At 47.2% G+C, this 21,363-nt stretch overlaps 1 protein-coding gene across 1 annotated transcript in view; it reads right to left on the bottom strand.

Moving 5' to 3' along the window:
• Positions 1-1,439: 1,439 nt before the first annotated feature.
• GNL3L (guanine nucleotide binding protein-like 3 (nucleolar)-like) overlaps positions 1,440-21,363 on the bottom strand; it is a 28,532-nt gene continuing 8,608 nt past the window's right edge. Inside the window, exons 3-16 of the mRNA XM_012661624.1 lie at positions 19,273-19,313; positions 18,194-18,301; positions 17,319-17,435; positions 16,448-16,531; positions 16,144-16,279; positions 15,169-15,272; positions 12,615-12,759; positions 10,452-10,539; positions 9,767-9,941; positions 9,535-9,677; positions 9,091-9,227; positions 6,982-7,109; positions 3,278-3,497; positions 1,440-1,734 (exon numbers count right to left, since the gene is read on the bottom strand). Of these exons, the coding sequence (XP_012517078.1) occupies positions 1,652-1,734; positions 3,278-3,497; positions 6,982-7,109; positions 9,091-9,227; positions 9,535-9,677; positions 9,767-9,941; positions 10,452-10,539; positions 12,615-12,759; positions 15,169-15,272; positions 16,144-16,279; positions 16,448-16,531; positions 17,319-17,435; positions 18,194-18,301; positions 19,273-19,313 (1,709 nt within the window). The 3' untranslated portion in view covers positions 1,440-1,651. The remainder of the gene's footprint in view (positions 1,735-3,277; positions 3,498-6,981; positions 7,110-9,090; positions 9,228-9,534; positions 9,678-9,766; positions 9,942-10,451; positions 10,540-12,614; positions 12,760-15,168; positions 15,273-16,143; positions 16,280-16,447; positions 16,532-17,318; positions 17,436-18,193; positions 18,302-19,272; positions 19,314-21,363) is intronic.

Raw genomic sequence — 21,363 nt, 5'->3', positions numbered from 1 at the left:
TAGTAGAGACGGGGTCTCGCTCTTGCTCAGGCTGGTTTCGAACTCCTGAGCTCAAATAATCCGCCCACTTCAGCCTCCCAGAGTGCTAGGATTACAGGCGTGAGCCACCACGCCTGGCCTGCATAGGGTTTTAATCACACTTGGGTTCCAATTCTGGCACTACCACTTAATATATCCTCTTGGGTCTATCCTGTCAACTTTCTGAGCCTGTTTATTTTCCTGATGGGGAGACTAATCCCTTACTGGCAGACCTGTATGGAGGATTAAAGGAAGTAACAGGTTTCCAGGGCTTAGTGCAGTTTGTGCTCAACCAATACACAATTCTTCCTTTGGCAGCCTCTGTCTGCACTTCCCTGCCCAGCCTGCAGCCAGTGGCTCTCCAGTCCCAGTCATGTGATTCCCCTCTTAGCATGTGGACAGGTAAATTAAGAGATGTCAGCTTGAGAGGCAGAGGCAAGGGCAAGGCCAAGATGCATCCGTGGGCCCAAGAATGGTGTGGAAGTTTAGAGTAGGTGGCAAAGACTGAAGTAATGCAATGCCCACCCACTTCAAATGTGTCGACTTAGGTAGATTGCTGGGAAGTGAAATCATGTGCATAACCCAAAAAAAACCCTGAGAAGGTCAGAAGACTGTTTCAGTTGCAATTATCTACCCAGTCCCTTTCTGAGAGCCTCTGGCACTGCTTGGGCCCACTGTCCTTGTTTCATGGAGTAGGATCACCCAGAGAAGTTAGCCAATTATACTTTAATGGGGTGGCTTCCAGCCACTGGAAAAGCAGTTCGTTGATGTACCCTCAAATACGGCAGCTCTCTTGAGGACACAGTCTATGAATAAATGGTAGCAGAACCTTCTTGAATCGTGGAATTCAAATGCTGGTGCTGGATGAGACATGGGCACACAAGGGCAGGGCCCAGCCAGAATACTTCAGTTAAAGGGATTCCTCTAATTCACAGTCTGCCTAGAAATGCCCCAACAGGACTTGCCCCTGAAGCACCCAGCCTCCCCACCAACAGGTGCCTGTTTTCTCTTCATGCTAACAAGGTAGTGCTTACTACATACACTTCAACACCAGCCAGGATTGTTTGTTCCCTTCTTCCCTCTACCCTGTCTCCAGACCCTTCCAGAGTCATGGAAGGCTCATCATTATTCCCTCTGCTCCCACTGCCACCCAGATGAGGACCTGTGGACTGAGAAGGAAGATGTGTCACTTGAAGCCCATTGCAGGAATGCCTTGTGCTAAAATCTCTTGTGTAGTGGTAAAGAAGTCATCACCCTCCCAGGGACCCCAAGGTCACACATTCAGCTATTCAAGTTTTGTTGAAGGTCAGCCCTCAGACCAGCCCAATCTACAGGGTGAACCCTGGAATTGAGGGTGGGAAATAAATTCTTAGCACCTGGGGTCTGCTGATATTTCTTTTATTTCTTCTGTTAAACACAGTAGGAGTTAAATAAAGGGTATCGGGTATGGCAGCTCCAGCCCCTTGGGATTCTTTTTACTGGAGAGAGTGGAAGGAATAGTGGGGGGAAGGGGACACATGTTGGGGGAGGGATTATTTAATGTGCAGGTGCTTCAGGGAGAACCAAACTATTTCATCAGTATTCCCCCATGCCACTGGAACTGGTGCTTGGAGGAGGGAGTGAGATGAGTCCATCAGTCACCATCACTGTCATCAGCATTGCCAGAGAGGTCAAGGACAGACATCATGGAATCAGACAGCTTGCTGGCAATTTTATCTGCAGATGAAGAAATACAGGCAATCTCTTGGTGGCTGATTTGCCAACAAGCAGCCTGCTGAAGTTGGCCTACATCTACCTTATTCTGCACCAAGCTCCCCAACTCGCTCACTTACCTGACTAAACACTAAAAACAACTGGGGAGCTGTTGGAAACCACTGCTCAACCTCACAGGTAGATCCATTTGTCTACCTGTGAAATGATCACTCCAACATAGCTTCTATCTTGAAGTTTCAGACTTACTGGGCTCCAAGTATTTTTGTCTCTTCCTAATACCAAAACAGTAATTTTCTTTTACTGTGTTGAACTTAGCACTTTGCCATTACCCTCAAAACAAAGCTCTCACGGCACAGGAGCAGCATGGCAGTAAGGGCTTTGAGCCTGAACGCTCACCACGCACACCTCCCATCCTCCAGACACACCCTGGTACTCCTCAGGATACCCCTCAGACTTCACCTCCTCCAGGAAGCCTTCTCTGATCACCCCTACCCAACCACCATCCCCAGGCTGGGTTAGGTTCCCTCACTGTGCTTGCTGGGTCTTCAGCATGATCACTCTGTGCTGCTGAGGTCCATTTTCTTATCTCCTCCCCAGTCTCTAATAAGACTAGGAGTTCAAGGACAATTCATCTGGATTCCCAGGACTCAGTGTGAATCCTGATTATGGAACACAATCTACCTCAAAGAATAGGGCTGATGGTGCCGATCAATCCTAGGTTTGTATTTCGGCTCCATCAATCACTAGTTGTCTTACACTGAATGTGTCACTTAATGTCTCTAGGCTTCAGTTTCCTCACTTATCAAATGAGGATAAGACTTTTGCAATGAGTTAGTGAAGGTAAGTAATAGTATGGAGATCTGAATGGGCCAGCTACACAATGGACCATCAATAAAATGAAGGGAAGTTCTTTTGTGTATTGACATGTAATTATCCCTAAGATATACTGAATGGGAAAATGATGGGGCAAAACTGTGTGTCCAATAGACTAGCATTTGTGTAGAAAAAGAGAGCAGAGACTATAGATATTTGCTGATGTATCTATCTCAGGAAAGGGACACAAGAAATTAATTAACTGGTTGCCTGTGGGGGAAGGCCTGGATGACTAAGGGATGGGAGAGAGATTTTACTATATACCCTTTTTGTATCTTTTAGATTTTGAATATATTGCCTATTGATAAAGTAAAAAATCGATATAGCCTAAAAGCTACCTATACATAGAAAGTATCTGATAAATAATTAAATGGTGTCTATTTGATATATAGAGTAGGGCAGTGGTTCTCCAAGTGAGGAACCTGTTAGAAATACGAATTCTCAGGCCCCACAGCTGACCTACTCAATTAGAAACCCTACGGGAGGGGCCCAGAAATCTGTGTTTTAACAGACCCTGTAGGTGATCCTGATACAAGCTAAAGTTTAAGAACCACTGAGCTAGCAGCTGAGCCTCCTAACCCATCCCTGCCTCACACAGAGACATTCATTCAGGAGCCCAATCAAGGCCCGAGGAAGGACCTTTTTAAAGGTAGGGGTGGTCAGGTGCCCCCACCTGAACGCTTCTGCATCTTCTTCTTATTCTTCAGGGCAGCCGCCAGAGCCTGGCCTTGCTGCAAGGGATCTGTCTCCATGATCTTCTGCAGCATTGGGCGGCGGTCCACTGAGCAGACATCCACTGTGCTATTGTTCTTGGGGCGGTGGTCCACATTTCGTTTAGCCCACCCCACCTGATGACGGTTCGGTTTGGTGCAATACCCAGTGAGATCTCCAATCTAGGGAGAGAGAGGATAATGGTAAGGTCTTGACCCCCCAGAGTACCTCCAAAGACTTCTACAGAGGAGGTAGGGACAGGCTTGGATAAGCACAGGGAGCTTGGAGCCATGCGGAACTAAGCTCCAATTCTGGCTCCACCACACACTAGCAGGTGCTAAGTTAACCTCTCAGCCTCAGTTTGCTCATCTGTCAAATGGGGGGGCACAGATAATGGGTAGCTTACATGGCTTAACAAGAATAAAATGAAAAGGTAGAGTTACTTGATAAATGACAATTGGTATTACATGATTCTTTACTTATGTAACCTTTCGAAGTCTTATTCAATTTAACAAATATTTTCTGACATATATTTTGTGCCCAGCTCTGTGTGGAGCAATGCTGGGGATAGAGAAATGAGTCAGACTCCAATATACCTTCAGGGAGCAACCAGGCTAAAGAGGATACAACCACCTATACAAGTCAGAACAGAGTATGGTAACTGCCCACTGGAGATAGGAAGGATGAGTGACTGAGAGGTCAGGGGCAACTACTGATGGGGAGGGTCATTCCCAACTGAACACTGGAAAAGCAAAGAGCATACTCAGGCACCAAAAAGGGTGTCTGTTTGGCAGGAGTTTTGAAAGGTCAATGTGGGTAGTAAAAGCCAATATTGACAGAAAGTTTATTATGTGCCAGGTACCAGTCTAAGCATACACACACATGCATACATATATATATGTACGTTAAGTATTAACTCATTTAATTCTTCTAACAACAGTGTGACAAACAAGGCATCTAAGGTCACATAGCTAGTAAGCAGTAGAATAAATTAGAACCCAAGCAGTCTGGCTCCAGAGCCCATGACCAGCCACTATCCTATAGTGGGGAAAAGGCAAGATGGGGCGGGTCTGAGCAAAGCTACCATACTGTACCACTCTGGGGTTGGGGCGGGGGCCACCATTCACAATAATGGTATAACCTAAATGATGTCTCTGCGTTGTGCAATGGGTGGCCTGAGTCTGGAACTTGTAGTACAAAGCAGGCAACTATTGCAAGTTCCTGGGGAAAAATGCTATGTTCTGGGGCTTGGGGCTCAGTGAGAAATATTACTAGAAGGTAGCCTTAAACATACAACTTGGGGAACGGGCGCAGTGGCTCACGCCTGTAATCGTAGCACTCTGGGAGGCCGAGGCAGGCGGACTGTTTGAGCTCAGGAGTTCGAGACCAGCCTGAGCAAGAGCAAGACCCCGCCTCTACCAAAAATAGAAAGAAATTAATTGGACAGCTAAAAATATATAGAAAAAAATTAGCCGGGCATGGTGGCGCATGCCTGTAGTCCCAGCTACTCGGGAGGCTGAGGCAGTAGGATTGCTTGAGCCCAGGAGTTTGAGGTTGCTGTGAGCTAGGCTGACGCCACGGCACTCTAGCCCAGGCAACAAAGTGAGACTCTGTCTCAAAAAAAAAAAAAAAAAAAAAAAACCGTACAACTTTATGCTGATTTTCCTTTAAGCAACAGGGGAACCTCTAAAGCTATGTGAGGATGGTTAATAGTGTGATTCCTGCCACTACCAGAGTTCAGACCTCATCTTCTCTTACAGCCTGACTACAGGCTACAGTTTCCTCTCTGGACTCCTTACCTCCACAACGGCTCCTTCTCTTTCTAATCTGAGTGTTACCCCAGCTGTGAGAGTGATGTTCTAATATACAAACCTGACCATGTAGCTTCCCTGCTTAAGAAACCCTTCTAGATTATTATGTAGTCATGAAAAATAAAGGATAGCTCTTTAATTATGTGAATCTCCAAGATGAATGTATAAATGAAATAAGCCAAGTGCAGATCAATATGAACAGTATGCTACTATTTGAATTAAAATAGTAATCTGTATCTGCTTGCATGTATATATTTGTGTATATAAATATGGCATATCTCTAAAAGGACATTCAAAAGTCTGCTAAATAGTGACTGCCTCCAAGGGGACAGGATGGATGGGAGATAGAAGAAGGAGAGAGACTTATTTTCACTGTATACCCTTTAACATCTTTTGAATTTTATTCCATGTGTACATATTACCCAGTTAAAAATGCAAATAAAAAGAAAAAAATTAAATAAATAAAATGGGGGAAAAAAAACCCTTGACTCAGAAAACATACCCAACTTTCAGTGTTTTCCTGTTACTTATGATTTAAAGTCAAATTCAATGCCTTCTGTGATCTGACTCCAGACTCATCTTTCCCTACCTCCCACTCCCCACTATGGCCACTACACGCAACTAAGAATTTCCCCAACGCACCACACTCTCACCCTTTTGTGCCTTGGCATAAACATGGGCTGAGCCCCTGCCCACACGCTGCTGGCCCCCTTGCGCAGAGAACTCATCAGCCTTCAATGAGTGGCTCAAACAAGAATTCCCTGACCCGCAAGTAATAAAGGTTAGGGCCTTCAGAGCCATGCTGTCCCAACCTCCACCTCCACCCCTACCCCCACCCCTACCCCATGAGTCTCCCATCACAGTGTAGATGTGTGTGTCTGAAACCCACTAAAATGTGAACTCCTGAAGGGCAGAGATAGGGGCGCTAGCATAAGAAGAGGCTGAAAAAAACTTCAAGAGTCATATCACACCCTGTAGGTTTTGAATAGCAGGCCTCAGGCATATGGACTTGAGCCTGTAGGTGCTGGGGAGCCATGAAAGGAATTTAAGGAGGGGAGGTGACATGGTCAGATTGGGCCATTAGAAACCACACAATAGGCCGGGCGCGGTGGCTCACGCCTGTAATCCTAGCACTCTGGGAGGCCGAGGCGGGCGGATTGTTTGAGCTCAAGAGTTCGAGACCAGCCTAAGCAAGAGCAAGACCCCGTCTCTACTAAAAAAAGAAAGAAATTAATTGGACAGCTAAAAATATATAGAAAAAAAAATTAGCCGGGCATGGTGGTGCATGCCTGTAGTCCCAGCTACTCAGGAGGCTGAGGCAGGAAGATCGCTTGAGCCCAGGAGTTTGAGGTTGCTGTGAGCTAGGCTGATGCCACGGCACTCACTCTAGCCAGGGCAACAGAGTGAGACTCTGTCTCAAAAAAAAAAAGAAACCACACAATATATGTCCAGGTGACTGAGGACTTAAAGCTTTATGGGAATGGTACGGATGAAAAGAAATTGACAGCTTCTCAAGAGATTTAGGAGGGAGAAGCCATAGGACTTGGTGACTGACGGTGGGATCCTGGATACTAGTTATGGGGAAGGAAGAGTCGTTTGCAACTTGGACAACTGAGTGGCTAGTGAAACCTGTTCTGTGGGCTGGAACCAGGGCTGGGGAAGCTGCTTAAGAAAGGGTGCCTCCTCCTTGGACCTGTCATTGCTTGGCAAAGGATGCACCAGGCCAGGCATCCAGGAGCCCACAGGGAGGGAGTGAACCACCCACATCTCACCACATGGGAGCCAGGCAGAAGGGAATGACCACTTCCCAGAGCCCTGGGTAGAAAGGGTTGCCATGAAGAAAAGGGATAGGTACCTTATACACGGTGGTTTTATTTTCAATGGCATCTGCTATTTTCATCATTGGAGAATGGAGCAACTTGATCTCCATTTCGAGTGGGTCCATGTCACCCAACAGCTCATCAGATTCTCCAGTGGCCAAGCCTTTAACACAACCAAAACCACTGTCAGGGCCCTAGCTCCACCCTGCTGCCAACCCCTTGGTCAGACCTCAGTGGAAAAGACATATGGATGCTGCCCAGGAGTCAAGTGGGGGAAGTTTTTTGATCCTGCTGAGAGGCCATATGACAAAGGATTAAAAGCATGAGTTTTGAGTAGGACCCTCAGATGCCTGCCAGGAGCTGGCCTCAGAGCCTCAGTTTCCTCATCTGTAAAATGGGAATGCCACAAGGCCTATTCATACAGGGCTACTATGAGACACAGCAGAGGACATCTGTAATGCTCTCGCATGAGATGCTGCTCTGTAAATGGTAGCCACTGGGATTCACTCCCCAGGATTAGGACTCTCTTCACCTCTCTCTGGCCCCTTGCCTGGAGCTGGCCTCCACTACAACTCTCATATGTGCCCATTGCCCTGGGCCTCACTACCCTACAACTTTGCCCCCATGCCCCTCCCTGGGCCTTCTAATCCCTATTCACCCTTATTGATCCAGCACTCCTCCAGGAAACCCTCATCACTAACCTCTCTCCCACCCTATTCAATTTCCTGGACCTCAATCTTTTGCCAAGATGCATTTTCAGTGATGGAGCACCTCTTGCCCTACATCCGGCCAGGATCAAGCATCATCATAAGAATGCAAGCTCAAATCCCTCCCAACTGCCCACTTGACAGAAGAGGAAAACTAAAGTTCAGAAAGGGGGCTAACTCGCCAAAAGCCACATGGGGAATAAACTAAGAAGCAGGCAAGTCTTCTTGTCCTCATGTGTAAGCCAAGGACACTAAAAGACCCAGAGTAGGAAAACTATGGCCCTCAAGAAAAACAGAGAACCTAGAAGGCAGAAAGCCTTCTCAACCACCCCAAGAGTGTCTACAGACAGGCCCAGAGAGCACTAGGCATCTTTGTTAGGCAGGAGAGAGAAGGAAGCAGAAGCCACAGCCAGGGCCACAGAGGGTAGTATCTGAAGAGAACAAACATTCTCAGGAGTTTCTGAAAGTCACACCTCTGTAGCCCAGCAAATACTCATCTTAATAACAGCTAACGTTTACTGAACATTTATTTACTATATGCTAGGTACTGTTGTTCCAAGTGTCTTTTACATATTAAACAAATCCTCACAACTACCTTATAGGATGGGTGTTACTATCCCTGTTTTACAGATGATGTTACTGAGACAGGGAGAAGTGAGGTAACTTGTTCAGTATCACACAACTAAAAGGAAACAAAGCTTGGACTTAAATCCAGGCAGTCTCTAGTTTTGGCCCCCTAATTACTTTGAGCTGGGAGAGTCTTAGACAAGAGGGCAGGAGAGCTGGTTCAAAGGCCACCTCAGCCTACATCCTTTTGGCAAATTAACACCTTTCTGTGACTTGGATACCTCGCTCAGCAATGGGAGGAAAGAAAGAAAATCTAGGAATGGACCTGAAATGGCTGTGAAAAAGCTTAGGGCAACATTAGAGAAACAGTTTTTGAGAGTAACGTCTCAGTCCCTTCCAGGTCCCGAGATGAGAATGGAGCCTCACATTTCCAGAGCACCTCAGCGGGGGTACTAGGTACTTGGCCAATTTCTTTTGTATCTACCAAAAGCTCACAAGCACCACCACCCCATAGCCCAGATTAGAATTCTCCACTTTGCAGGAAAAGAAATTAAGCTTAGAGCTGGTTAAACAACTTGCCCAGGCCAGGTGCAATGGCTCACGCCTGTAATCCTAGCACTCTGGGAGGCTGAGGCAGGAGGATCACTTGAGCTCAGGAGCTGGAGGTTGCCGTGAGCTATGATGAAGCCACTGCACCCTACCTAGGGCAACAGAGCAAGACTCTGTCTCAAAAAACAAAAAAAAGCCACCCAAAACTTGCCTAAAGCCCAAGTAGGGCCAGGGGAGGAGGAGGTCAAATGTGGGATATGCTGTCAGAACTATGTGGCTCCACTAGTGCAAGACCAAGCGCACCCACCCTCTCACACTTACATTCCATGGTGTCTTCATTGGCCTGCTCGGTATCCTCAATGTCAAAGACCTCAGTCATTTCCTTAACAATCTCAGCACTGAGATGGGCAGGCAGAGTGTGGGTAGGTGGTGGTGGTGTGTAGAAGCTGATCTTCCCACTACATTAGGAGGTAGGGAAGATTGGTGGTGATGTAACTGAGAGAACAGATGACCAATCAAAGAGAGGATGAGTTCACAAGCCAGAAACAGTGAGGGACAACAAGAAAACCCAGACAGTGGCTTCTGAACAATAAGGAGTTGCTGGATAATCACTGGGCATAAAGTCCCAAGTAGGAAATGACCTGGAGCCTTGGCCGTCCCCTGCCCTGGGACCCAGAAAATCAGGCTGTCCCACCGACTGTAATGAACGTAAATGAGCCCCCTTATGGAGCGGGGCTCACCCTGTACCCCTAGCTGCCACCTCACCTCACCCAGTCAGCCAAGACAGCTTTGGCTGCCTGCTCCTGACTGTATATGCCTCCCTTCTTCTTCTTCCCCAAGCGTTGGGCCACTGCAATCAGAAAGTGCTCGGTGGTCTGGAACCCAGAGACGCCATAATAGTTGGAAATCTGGTGAAGGGAGGAAGGAGAGAAGTCATGAGGAAGAATCAAGAGCCCTTGGAGTGGAGTAGGGCATCAGCCAGGGCTCTATTGCATACCTCCTCCAGGTTGCAGCGCTGCAGGATGGTCTCCACTGGGGTTACAGGGTCTGGCAGCTTCTGCACGTGGACGCAGTTGCGCAGGATGGTGCCCACCTCTGAGTTGGGGCCTGGGACAATGCCTGGAGCATCCAGCAGCCTGATGAACTTGTCCAGGTAGACCTCCTGCATGAATCTGGGGTGGGAAAGAAGGCCTGGATGAGTCTGGCATCCCTAATCACAAAGTTGGACTGGAGGAGGGGTGTAAAGGAGTGAGGGGAGGGTGTATTAGAGATGAAGGTGGAGAGATGTAGGGCTGTGGGTGGGGGCTCTGGGACCCTACAGATCTGGGGCTGATTATAATCTTGCTGCTGCCATTGGGGACTGAGATGCAGGACCTTGGGCAAGCTTCTGATTCTCTAAGCCTCAGTTGCTTCATCTAGGCAAAGGAGCTATTCATTAGTAGCCCAATCTCACGTGGTTGTTAGAAGGCTTCAAGGAGCTAATGGGAAGCACCCAACTGAGCATCTGGCCCACACCTAGGGTGTGCCAGGTACATTAGGGCTGTCAGTGAGATTCTTGTGCCTGGGGGAGCAATTAGAGGATGGTCCAAGATAAGGAAAGGGATAGGGGCCTTCGGGCATGGGAGTTAGGGGGAATGGTAGGGCCAAGGAGTTGTGGAGTGGGGAAGCAGGCAGGTGCTTACTTGGTGACCCCAGGAACAGCTCCCACACTGCATGCACGGCTGCGCTTCAGGCTATTGATCAGGCTGCTCTTCCCAACATTGGGAAGCCCTACAAAGTAGTAGCAGATGGCTCAGGGCAGAAAAGGCCCTCAGGAACATTCAGGCCAGCCTATTTGAGGGAGGCCCAGGCAGGAGCAGTGACCAGGCCACAGGGAAGCCAAAAACAGAGCCTGGCCCCTTGCCTTCCCACCCCACACCCTGACCAAGCCCCTAAAGGGTCCTTCTACCTCTCTCCTCCATTTGTGAGCATGCTAGGTAGACAATGTCCCTCTCTCTAAATGTGACACCCTCCCACCCACAACCGGCCTAGGAGAAGTACTCAATGCAAGGCCTTGGTGACATGATCCAATAGAAGGTAGACATCAAGAAGTGTCTATGAAATACAGAACCATCTGTCCTGGTGCGTAATTCCCCTGGAGGGGAGTGGGGCTCTCCTCCAGATACTGGTCTCTCTGTGCAGCTGTCTGACTGCGGTGTGTGTTTTTCTGTTTGGGCATCTGTGAGCCATTCTCGGCCTGTGGATGTCTTTGTGTATTTCACCCTCACTGGGTCTCATTCTCACTATTCTCTTTCTGCACATGCTCGAATTTAAATGTGTGTACTACTCTCTCACGTATATGCCTGGGTGTACCCTTTGTGCGTGAAGGTTCCGTTCACTTCTTTTGGCCATTCTCATTCCAAATATAACTGCTTTTTCCTTTGTCTCTCTTCCACTCAGTCTATTTCTCTATCACATCTTTGTTTCCCTGTGTATCTCTGTGCATCTCTGTGCATGCCTATATCTAAGCACCTCTTTCTCTGCCACTTTCTCTCTCATTTTCTGGCCATCATCCTTTCTCCGATTCTTCCTACCTCGCCAATTCTGCCTCTCTTTGTAATTCCCTCTATGCAACTCCTGCCAGTCTCATTCTGTCCACATTCCTCCTCTCTGTGAGCTCGTCCCTGGGTATGCCCCTCTGTATATGTTTCACTGTCTCCCTAACCTGTCTCTATTCTCTATATGCACACACATATATCTGTCTCCTCACAGACAAGTCTGTATATTTGTGTCTGTGACTCTAGGTACATGAGTATGTCTGAGAGTTGTAGTGTACCTGCGCACGTGTGTGTCTCCTATGGCTGTGTGTGCATTGGGGGAGCAGCGCTGGGGTGAGTATGTGGGGCAAAGGCTTGGTCTGCGTGCATTTTGCCTTGGGTTTGTCTCTGGATGTGCCTCCGCCTCCAGGTCTGTAGAGTGGATCTACATATGTACTTATAACTGTGTATATGCTCCTCTGTATCTATATCCTTGTTCCAGCCTGTTTCTATGTATCTCTCTCCGAATCAGTCTCTATCCTTGTGTGTCTCTCTCATTCTTTCTTTGGGTATGCATGTCTGCCTCTCCACATATGTGGGGTATCTCTATTCTTATATCTCCCTCTGCAGATCTCTGTACATGAGCCTGTCTCTCTCTAGGTCCTTTTTGGCACTTCTTTCTGATTCTATCTCCCTCTTTCTGCATGCCTCTATCATTTAAATTTGTCTCCTCTTTCCATTCCCCACCAGCCCTGCCATCTGGCTTCCTAGTTTTTTTTCTGTCTTCTTCTAGGTCTATTCAGGTATGCATACCTACTCCTTCTCAGTGTCCAGCTCTCTATCCAGTGTCTTTCTCTCTTGGCTTCACTTTCTACCCTTGATGATCTGTCTCTGCCTCTCTCAATTTCTCTATTCCTGTCCCACTATCCCTCCCCCTCAGTAACCTGGGTACAAGAAAGGCCCAGGTTTGAGCCTTAGCTCTCCCTTGTCTTGCATAGGAATGAACTCCACAAGTCCCTTTTCCCTTCTCTAGGCCTCACTGTTCTCACCTGTAAGGTGGGAATGGTCACCCTCCCTCCCACAGCTGATAGGATAAGATGGTGCCAGCTCCAAGCCTCGTGGTCCATGATTCTAATACTTAATACCACAGTGGTGATTTTGAGTATGCCTTCCCACACTCACCGATCTAAACTGCAAATCACAAACTGCTTTCTTAACCACCCCCTGCTTCTCCAAAAAGGCAACGCGAAGTTCCCAGCATCCTTTCGCCCAGTGAAGTCCCAACCCAAGGAAGGAGCCTGGGCCCCATGACTGCTTGCCAGGCCTTACCCACAACACCCACACGGATATGGGTGCGCACTTCACCAAGGCGGCAATAGTTCCCCAGAACCCTCATGAGATTTTCAGCTCCAAAGCAGGCTTTGCTTTTCAGCAGCGACTCAGAGGCCTGATCCACTGGCACACTGCAACGATTCTGGAAATTAAGGGATATTACAGATGAGGCATCAGATGGGAGATGTGGTCTGAGCCCAGATTTTCAATTTTCAGGGCCTCCATATGATCACTGAGCTCCTCAGCCTGAAACGGAAGGCTTCTCACATAGGCCCTGAACGCCTGCTGCCACTTCGCTGCTGCCCCCTCCACTATCTTTGCATCTCCAGCCTCCTCTGTCCCTGGCTACCTCTGCCTCAACACGTATCTCTTGCCTCCCTTAGCGAGGGCAGGATAGCGTCCTAGCTCTAGAGAGGCCAAGTTGGAGTTCCAGCTCTACCACTCATAGGCCTATGCCTGGCAAAGCCTGTTTCCCTTCTCTAGGCCTCAGCACCCTCCCTGCCTATACAGGGATGAGATGGTGGCCGGCCCACAGCCTACCTTCCCTTGATTCCTCACACAGGACAAGGCCACTCCAGCCTCCATCTCTTTACTGCTGATGCCACCTCCTCTGCCCAGAATGCCCTCTCTCCTCTTTCTCTTCCCTTACTTACACACCACAGCATTGTTTCTAACTTCACAAAATTAGAATTAGCCTAAATATCCATCAATAAGAAATAGGTTAAAAGGTATATCTGCCAGACGAGGTGGCTCATGCCTATAATCCTAGCACTTTGGGAGGCTGATGTGGGAGGATTGCTTGAGGCCAGCAGTTCAAGACCAGCCTGAGGAAGAGCTAGACCCTGTCTCTACAAAAAATAGAAAAATAGGCCGGGTGTGGTGGCGGGCACCTATAGTCCCAGCTACTCAGGAGGCTGAGGCGGGAGGATCGCTTGAGCCCAGGAATGTGAGGTTACAGTGTGAGCTATGATGACGCCGCTGCACTATAACCAAGGCAACAAAGCCAATACCCTGTCTCCAAAAAAAAAAAGAAGGTATATCCTTAAAGTGGAATACAAATGAAATATAGCTGTTAGAAAAGACTGCTTATCACATTTTTGCCATCTAAAAGCCGAAAAATTTGTAAATGAGATATCATGTTTCTCAAAGATTCAAAAGTTTAATGCCAGCAAGTAGTTGGCAAGGGTGTAGGGAAAGAGGCCCTCTCACAAATTCATCTACCCCACTGGTGGGATGATAAATTGGTACGGCTTTAAGGAGTGCAATTTGTCAGTGTCTAGAAAAATGTAAAATGCATAAAAAACCTATGACCCAGCCACTCCGCCTCTCAGTACCTCACCTACACAAACACTTGCCCAAATAACAAGGAGTCATTGGAGTCAAGGAGACATGTGTGAGGGCATTTGTGAAAGCCCAGGTTATAACAACAAAAAAACTGGAAACTAATTTTATTCATCATCAAAAAGGTGCACCTCGGCCGGGCGCGGTGGCTCACGCCTGTAATCCTAGCTCTCTGGGAGGCCAAGGCGGTCGGATTGCTTGAGCTCAGGAGTTCGAAACCAGCCTGAGCAAGAGCGAGACCCCGCCTCTACTAAAAATAGAAAGAAATTAATTGGACAACTAAAAATATATAGAAAAAAATTAGCCGGGCATGGTGGCGCATGCCTGTAGTCCCAGCTACTCGGGAGGCTGAGGCAGGAGGATCGCTTGAGCCCAGGAGTTTGAGGTTGCTGTGAGCTAGGCTGACGCCACAGCACTCTAGCCCGGGCAATACAGTGAGACTCTGTCTCAAAAAAAAAAAAAAAAAAAAAAAAAAGGCGCACCTTTAAAAAAAGACCCACCAAAAGCAAAAAAAAAAAAAAAAAAGCGAGCTGAAGAATGACCCACATAATACCTCCAAACAATATTTCCTCTTTATATATATACATCTATGTATATACAAAGCACAGAATAAAGTCTGAAAGGATATACACCAAACTGACAATGGTGGTTTCCTCTGGATACGGACAAGAGAAAGAAAGTGGAATTAGGGCAACTGGTGAAAGGGTATTTAAGCTTTATGTGTATTCGATTTTATTTCTACTTTATTTTTCAATAAGGTTAACACCTGGTACAAAATTGAAAAAAAAAAAGTCCTTCAGCACCCAATTTCTCTCCCCAACAGCCACCGATGTTTCTATAATACCTTAATGTTCTACAATGGAAATGTATTTCTGTATTAATAATATAATTAGGAAGGAGTGTGATTTGTTTAAAAGAGAAAAATGAATGCGGGTATATATTTTTTTAAGTTAACAAGTAGTTAAATGTATTTTCGAAATTTCCTGTAGACGATATGGATTATCCTGACAGCTGAAAAAAAGAATACTTCCTGAAGAGTGATAATTTAGGAAAGAGTTAAGTGAAAGTAATATTAAGAAGTCACCCAGTAAAGCAAAAAGCTCATAGTTGAAGGCCTAGTTCAATTACTAAAGGGCTGGAGGTCCTGGTCCAAGTTATGACCCCCCAAGCTACCTGGAAAGAGGCTAGATGCCCCCGGCCCCAGGCTTACCAGGTTTTTGACCTGATGCTGGGTGCTGGCCTTGAAAGCCACGGTTGGCAGCTCATTCTGAAGGTAATCCAGCCACTTCTCCACAACCTCCTTGGGGACCAGGTCTGAGGAAAATAGGACCAGATGGGGCTAGTAAGGAGAACATATCTCCATGGCTCACTCCAAAGACATAGCCACCCACACCCAAGCCTAGGCCCACCTCCCACCAACAGGTCTCTCTGCTGGCCTTGTCAGTCCCTGTCCAGTCCCCAAGTTGGAATTAGAAAGGACAGGCTGATCTATAGGGCCAGTTGGCCCTCCCTGAGGGAGCCTCTGTTCCTTTGGGGGAAATGGGCAAACTGGCTGTTTGGTCCCCCACGTTCCAAGACAGAGTTGCCAGGGTACCTGGATCATTCAAGATTGGGCCAAATGTCAAGAATAACCCTGACAAGAATGGCTACCACGTGTAAAGTACTGACCATGTAACAAGCACTTTATCATTAATTCTCACAACAAATCTGTAAGGCTGGGACACTCATGGGCCACTTTACAGCTAGAGAAATGGGAGTTCTCAGAGGTGACATGACCTGTGCAGTATCTCAGAGAAAACAGCACAGGTGGGATGAGACCCAGACCTGAGTGACTCCTGAGATCCAGGTGCTCTTCTGCACCAGTCTCTGGGTTCCAGCTTGGGGGAGAGGGGAGCTTTCCAGGATTGTCCAGTAACAGAGAAGGCTCAAAATGTCAAGAACAGGGGACTAAAAGGCAAACAGGCTCGGACTCCACTCCCAACTTGTGCTGCACTGTGTGTGTGTGTGTGTGTGTGTGTGTGTGTTCAGACAACATTACTCGCTTTGAAAATTGAAACAAGAATTTCTACGTGGCATGACTATTACAAATACCAGTGAGTTGCTGGGTCTTAGTGTCTGGTCAAAGCTAGACTTTCAAGAAGGCCTGGTTCCTTCCCTGTCTTACCCAATACCGCCCAATACCCACCAATCTTGTTCAAGACCAGGACCAGCTTCTTGTTGCCCTCTGCCCGCAGGACAGCCTCCTCCATTTGGAAGCAGCGGCAGCCCAATGGGTCTCTGGCATCCAGGACTTCCAGAATCACATCAGAGTATTCCACCACCTACAGGGCAGAAGACAGGGGGATGAAGGCACACAAAGGATTGGGTAGCTGTTACATAGGCCTGTGAAAGAAAAGGTCTCCATCTCATTCAGGACAAACAGAAATGAAGAGGAAATGGGACTGGATTGGGACCCTCCCCAAAGGGCCTTAAAAAATGGATCCCTGTACCTTACGGAACTCCTTGTAATAAGCCTTCCTTGTGGCCTCATCATCCAGCTGAGGAAACATATTTAATTCCTGCAAAACTTCCTCCTAAAGGACAAAAAAAAAAAAAGAATGGTCCGGAGGAGAGAGAGAGGGAAAGAGCCAGGGCTTTAGAAACCATAGGGGCTTGGGAAGCCAAGTGAATCTCAGCCCACTGAAACGTAGCTTTAACCAACCAACAAAGCCAGGAACTGGAAGAACAGACAGATCCACATGGTGCACGGTGTGCCTATGTACACGTGTTTGAGCACCAGCTGGAGGCCTGAGTGTGCACATGGGTGTGGAAGGGAGGAATGGGAGAGGGAGGTATGAGAAAAACAATCTATGAGGGACATGGAATGAGGCAGACAAAATATGCACCATATATCAGAAAAGGGAGTGTGAGTCGGCAAGAGCGTATTCTGTGTGTGAGACAAGAACATCTGCCAGAAAGGCAGCAAGAAGCCCTAGAAGGAAGATGACACCCCTTCATATGTGCTCCTCGCTGTCTCTCAATCATCCCCTCATATTCTTACTCCTTCTCCCCCTTCCCATGTCCCTTAGTCACACCACTCCCAGCCCCTGACCCCACTGCCAGCCCCCAGTCTCTGAGTTCAAGCTTGGGAGAGAGGAGTTCTCCATGGATTTCCAGTCACAGGTAAGGCTCAGAATGGCATTTTATCTCCCATTCTTCCTCCTTCCTTCTGTCACCCCTTTTTTCATCCTTTCTGTACTAGTTCCCTCCTTCCCCTCCAACAACCTTACATTCTTCCTCTTTCCCTGCCATAGAACAGTACAAGTTGCCCTTGTGTAAACCCACAGCAGTCCCACCCAGGAGGAAGGGGTGCTCTCTTACCTTGCGTTCAAACTCCTCCTGGCGTCTCAGGACATCCTGACAGTAACTCTCCATGGTCCTGCGTCTTTGTCTCTCCTGCTCCCGGGCAACTTGCTGCTTCTCCCTCATCTCCTCAACCTAACAAGTGAATACACACTGGGACTGTAGCTGACTGGGTCTGCAGTCTAAGGGAGGGATGGGTGACAGAGGACACAGTGTGACATGGCAGAGGTGGGAGGAGCAGGGGCACAGGAAGGAGACAGATATTACAGCAGGAGATGAGGATTTGAGAGAAAGAAAAAGAGAGAGATGAAGGGAGGGAAAGAGTAGCAGAGAAAAATAAAAACAGGGTGTGTGAAGCAGAGAGAGAATGCACTCTAGATAGAACTACTTAAGACCAGAGAGAGAAAGACGCCAAGGTCCTGGGATGTTTCATCACTTAAAGAGCAGGAAGAGGAAAGAACAGCAATAGACTGCAAAAGACTGGCCAAAGAGGAAGGAGAGTGAGGTCAAAGACATCCAGGAGAGTGAGATGACGAGAAAGTCAAAGTTAGAGTGCTTCAAGGAAAGCATCATCTCAAATGCTGAGCATTCCACTAAGATGAGGGAAGAAAACCATCCGTGAATGTGATGGCAGGGAAGGCATTGGCGAGGCCAGCAAGGGTTGTTTCAGTGGAGCAGTGTGAGCATAAGCCAGACAGCAATGGGCTGGGCGGTAAGGGGGGGTGAACAAATGGAGACACTAAATCCACTATCAGTGTAACCTTCCTCTTTTCCCCCTTCCACAAATAGCCCGAACAACCCTAACAACTCTGGCCTTTGCCCTTCCATCCAACACTTCTACAGACCTGGCATTCAAGCCAGGCCCTTTCTCTCCCCCAAGGTAAAGTGCTTACCCTCTTCTTCTTTAATTCAGCCTCTCGATTAGGGTGATCATTGGAGTGAACAAACTGGGGAGCCAAGGGCACTTTGGAGGCTGCTTTCTTCCCATTTTGCTTTGCAGGCTGGTCACCACACAAGAAAGAAAAAATAAAACAGAGGTAATGAACCCATGGAAATCATCCTCCCACCCCAAGGAAGAGGGGACAGAGGTTAAAGCTGCTCAGAGAAGTGTAGTTGTGTAGTTGTCAGGAGGAGAGGAGTGGGCAAAAAGGGTTCTGTCCCCAGAGATCTTCCATCTGGCTGGGAAGAGCCCCCCTCCCCTAGCCAGGCAGAAATTGACTGAAGAACTCGGTGTGGAGGGGGTTGCAGCTGGGAATGTTTCCCAAGGCCCAGGGTAAAGCTTTCTAGATAAGTAGCTCTCAAAATGTGGTCCTCAGACCAGTAGCACCTGGGAACTTGCTAGAAATACAAATTATAGGATGCTGTGCCAGACCTACTGAAGCAGAAACACTGGGGTGGGGCCCAGCATCTTGTGTTCTCACTAGCCCTGAGGGCTGGTTAAAGTTTCAGAGCTTTACTCACACTAAAATGTGAGCACCCAAGCCTTCTCTAGACCACACCATCTTCTCACTGCTCTATTCCAAGCCTCACTTACCCACATCTTTCCCAAGTAGGACCAGGAGATCCAAGAGCTAGGGCCAAAGGTGATGTTTTGGCCTCCCTCCTCCCCATAAGAAACAGGGACCTGGGAATCAGAAAGACTCAAGTCCCAGCTGTGTTACCTTGAACCTAGGAACTTTCTCACTGAGAAAGTTTCCTCATCAAAAAAATGGAGATGATAATCCCTACCAAGGTAAATCAAGCACAAAGCAACATATGGCTTGTGGTGGGAACTTCATAAACACTGCTGATTCTCTGCTGCAGCCACTCAGAAAAGGGCAGGAAAGCTAGATCCACTGATTCCAATGGGGTATTCTGTCCAGAGCTGTCCAGTATCTACTGGGTTTTGTGGGCCTCTCCCAGAGCAGGCAACGTGTTCCTGACCTTACCCCCAACAAGGAGCATATCTTACCTGAGGGTAGGGCCAACTTACCTTCTTGCAGCCTTTGGAACCTTTACCTGGCTTTTTATTTTCTATAAAAGAAAAAAAATAAATAAAAGAGCCATCGTCCGCCAACCCAACATTTGTTGACAACTTAATCAAGGCCAGGCCACACTGGGAACCTAGGAAGCCTCAGACACTATGTCTGTCTTTACCCAGCACAGGACAGAGATACAGATGACAACAATAGTGTCAGGAAGTACTGGATAGAATGTATCAAACATTATTTCAATGCAAACTGACACAATTCTGAAGGGAATTCTGTAAACACAGTGACCTGAATGTGTGCTTGTAACTCCTGTACCCCACCCAGCCGCAACTTCCTGCTGGGGGCAACTCAATAATTTCAATGCCAGGCTGACGTGAGAGAGCTGGCAGCACGGGAAGGTAATCTGAGGGGTCCTAGCCAGCTAAGCCTGGGAAAATGCCCTCAGATGTGGGGAAATAACTATCCCTTCCTGCTGATCCTGCTCAGACCATTGCCTCCAAAGGGTCTTGATCTACTCTAAACTGCTGCCTCCCTTGGACACAAGGAGAGAGCTGCCACTTCTTCAATCAGACACAAGGAGAGAGCTGCCACTTCTTCAATCATGCCTTAACAAGGCCCAGAAACTTAAGAGGCCTCACCCCCTTTCAATGAGAAGTCCCATCTGTCATTCCCTGCACAGCCAGGCTATTGGGGAAGAATGGCTTCCCTTGATTCTCATCACCTTCAAGGGGGTAAAGGAGTTCCTCGAGAGGGAGGAGGTTCTGGAAGGTCAGAATATATACAAACAAATATTTGAGCAACTCAAGATTACCACGCAGACAACAGGCTCCACAATCACATCAGGTGGCTCCCACTGAAGCAGAGTTAACGTGGGAAAAAGAAGTTAAGTACTAGTACAAATTCTTAAGGAGATTCAAGAAGATACTTTAAAAAAATACCCAAAACTTGACAGTAAATTTTTAAAAATTCAAAAGCCAGACACAGTGGTACGCACCTGTAGCCCCAGCTATGCAAGAGGCTGAAACAGGAGGATCACTTGAGCCCAGGAGTTGAACCAACCTGGGCAATAAAATACCACGTCTCTTCAAATAGATGTGGTGAAAAACAGAACAGAAGCTAGAAGACCACTGGAGAGAGCTTACTTAAGACAGAACAAAAATCCAAAGAAATGGAAATGATGAGGGAAAATACAAAATAAAACATGGATAATGGACCCAGGAGAGCTAATATCTAAATAACAGAAATTCCTCAAAGAAAAAAAAAGGCACAAAGAGAAGCAATAATTTTCTTAAATAACAGATGCAAGTTCCTTAAGTTGAAGATAGGCCTGAGGTTTCAGACTGGAAAGGCACAGGGAACATCAAGATTAACAACCAAAAAGACATACCGTGGGCATGTCCTAGTGAAATTTCTGAACTCCAAGGATAAAGAGACAAAAATTCCAAACAGAAGTTTTCAACAAATGAGAAAGAAGCAGACAGCCTTCTCGAATCTACAACTCTAAAAACTTAAGACAGAAGAAAAAATATTACAGATTTCTGAGAAAAGGGACTGTGTTCCAAGGCAAACTCTTCTACCTGACTAATAGATCACTCTAATGTGAAAGTAAGAGAAAAACATTTTCAGACATATAAAGATTACCACCTGTGTTTCCTATCTGGTAAAACCACTGGAAAAAATAAAAATTCATTCAGAATAAAGATGTCAAGCTAAAGGAAACAAACAGTGATGGGCAGGGAATCTATTAAAACTTATCCAGCTGGGCGCGGTGGCTCACACCTGTAATCCTAGCACTCTGGGAGGCCGAGGCAGGGAGGATCGCTTGAGCTCAGGAGTTCAAGATGAGCTTGAGCAAGAGCAAGACCACATCTCTATATAAAAATAAAACTTACTGATCAACACTAGGTTGATCACATGGCAGAAACACTCTCTAGGGATTAGGGGGATTGGTGGGGGTGCAAATCTACAACTAAAGGACACCGGGAGCACTAAAGGGAAGGAAGGGCATGCCTTTAACCCGCACTTGGGTGAGGCAAAGACATAAAGTGTAACTATAATGTTTGTACCCTCACAATACCCTGGAATAATAAAAA

This window comes from Propithecus coquereli, unplaced genomic scaffold (genome assembly GCF_000956105.1).
Source record: "Propithecus coquereli isolate 6110/MARCELLA unplaced genomic scaffold, Pcoq_1.0 Scaffold728, whole genome shotgun sequence".
Classification (NCBI taxonomy): Eukaryota; Metazoa; Chordata; class Mammalia; order Primates; family Indriidae; genus Propithecus; species Propithecus coquereli.
This window is presented reverse-complemented; position numbering and strand designations above follow the sequence as displayed.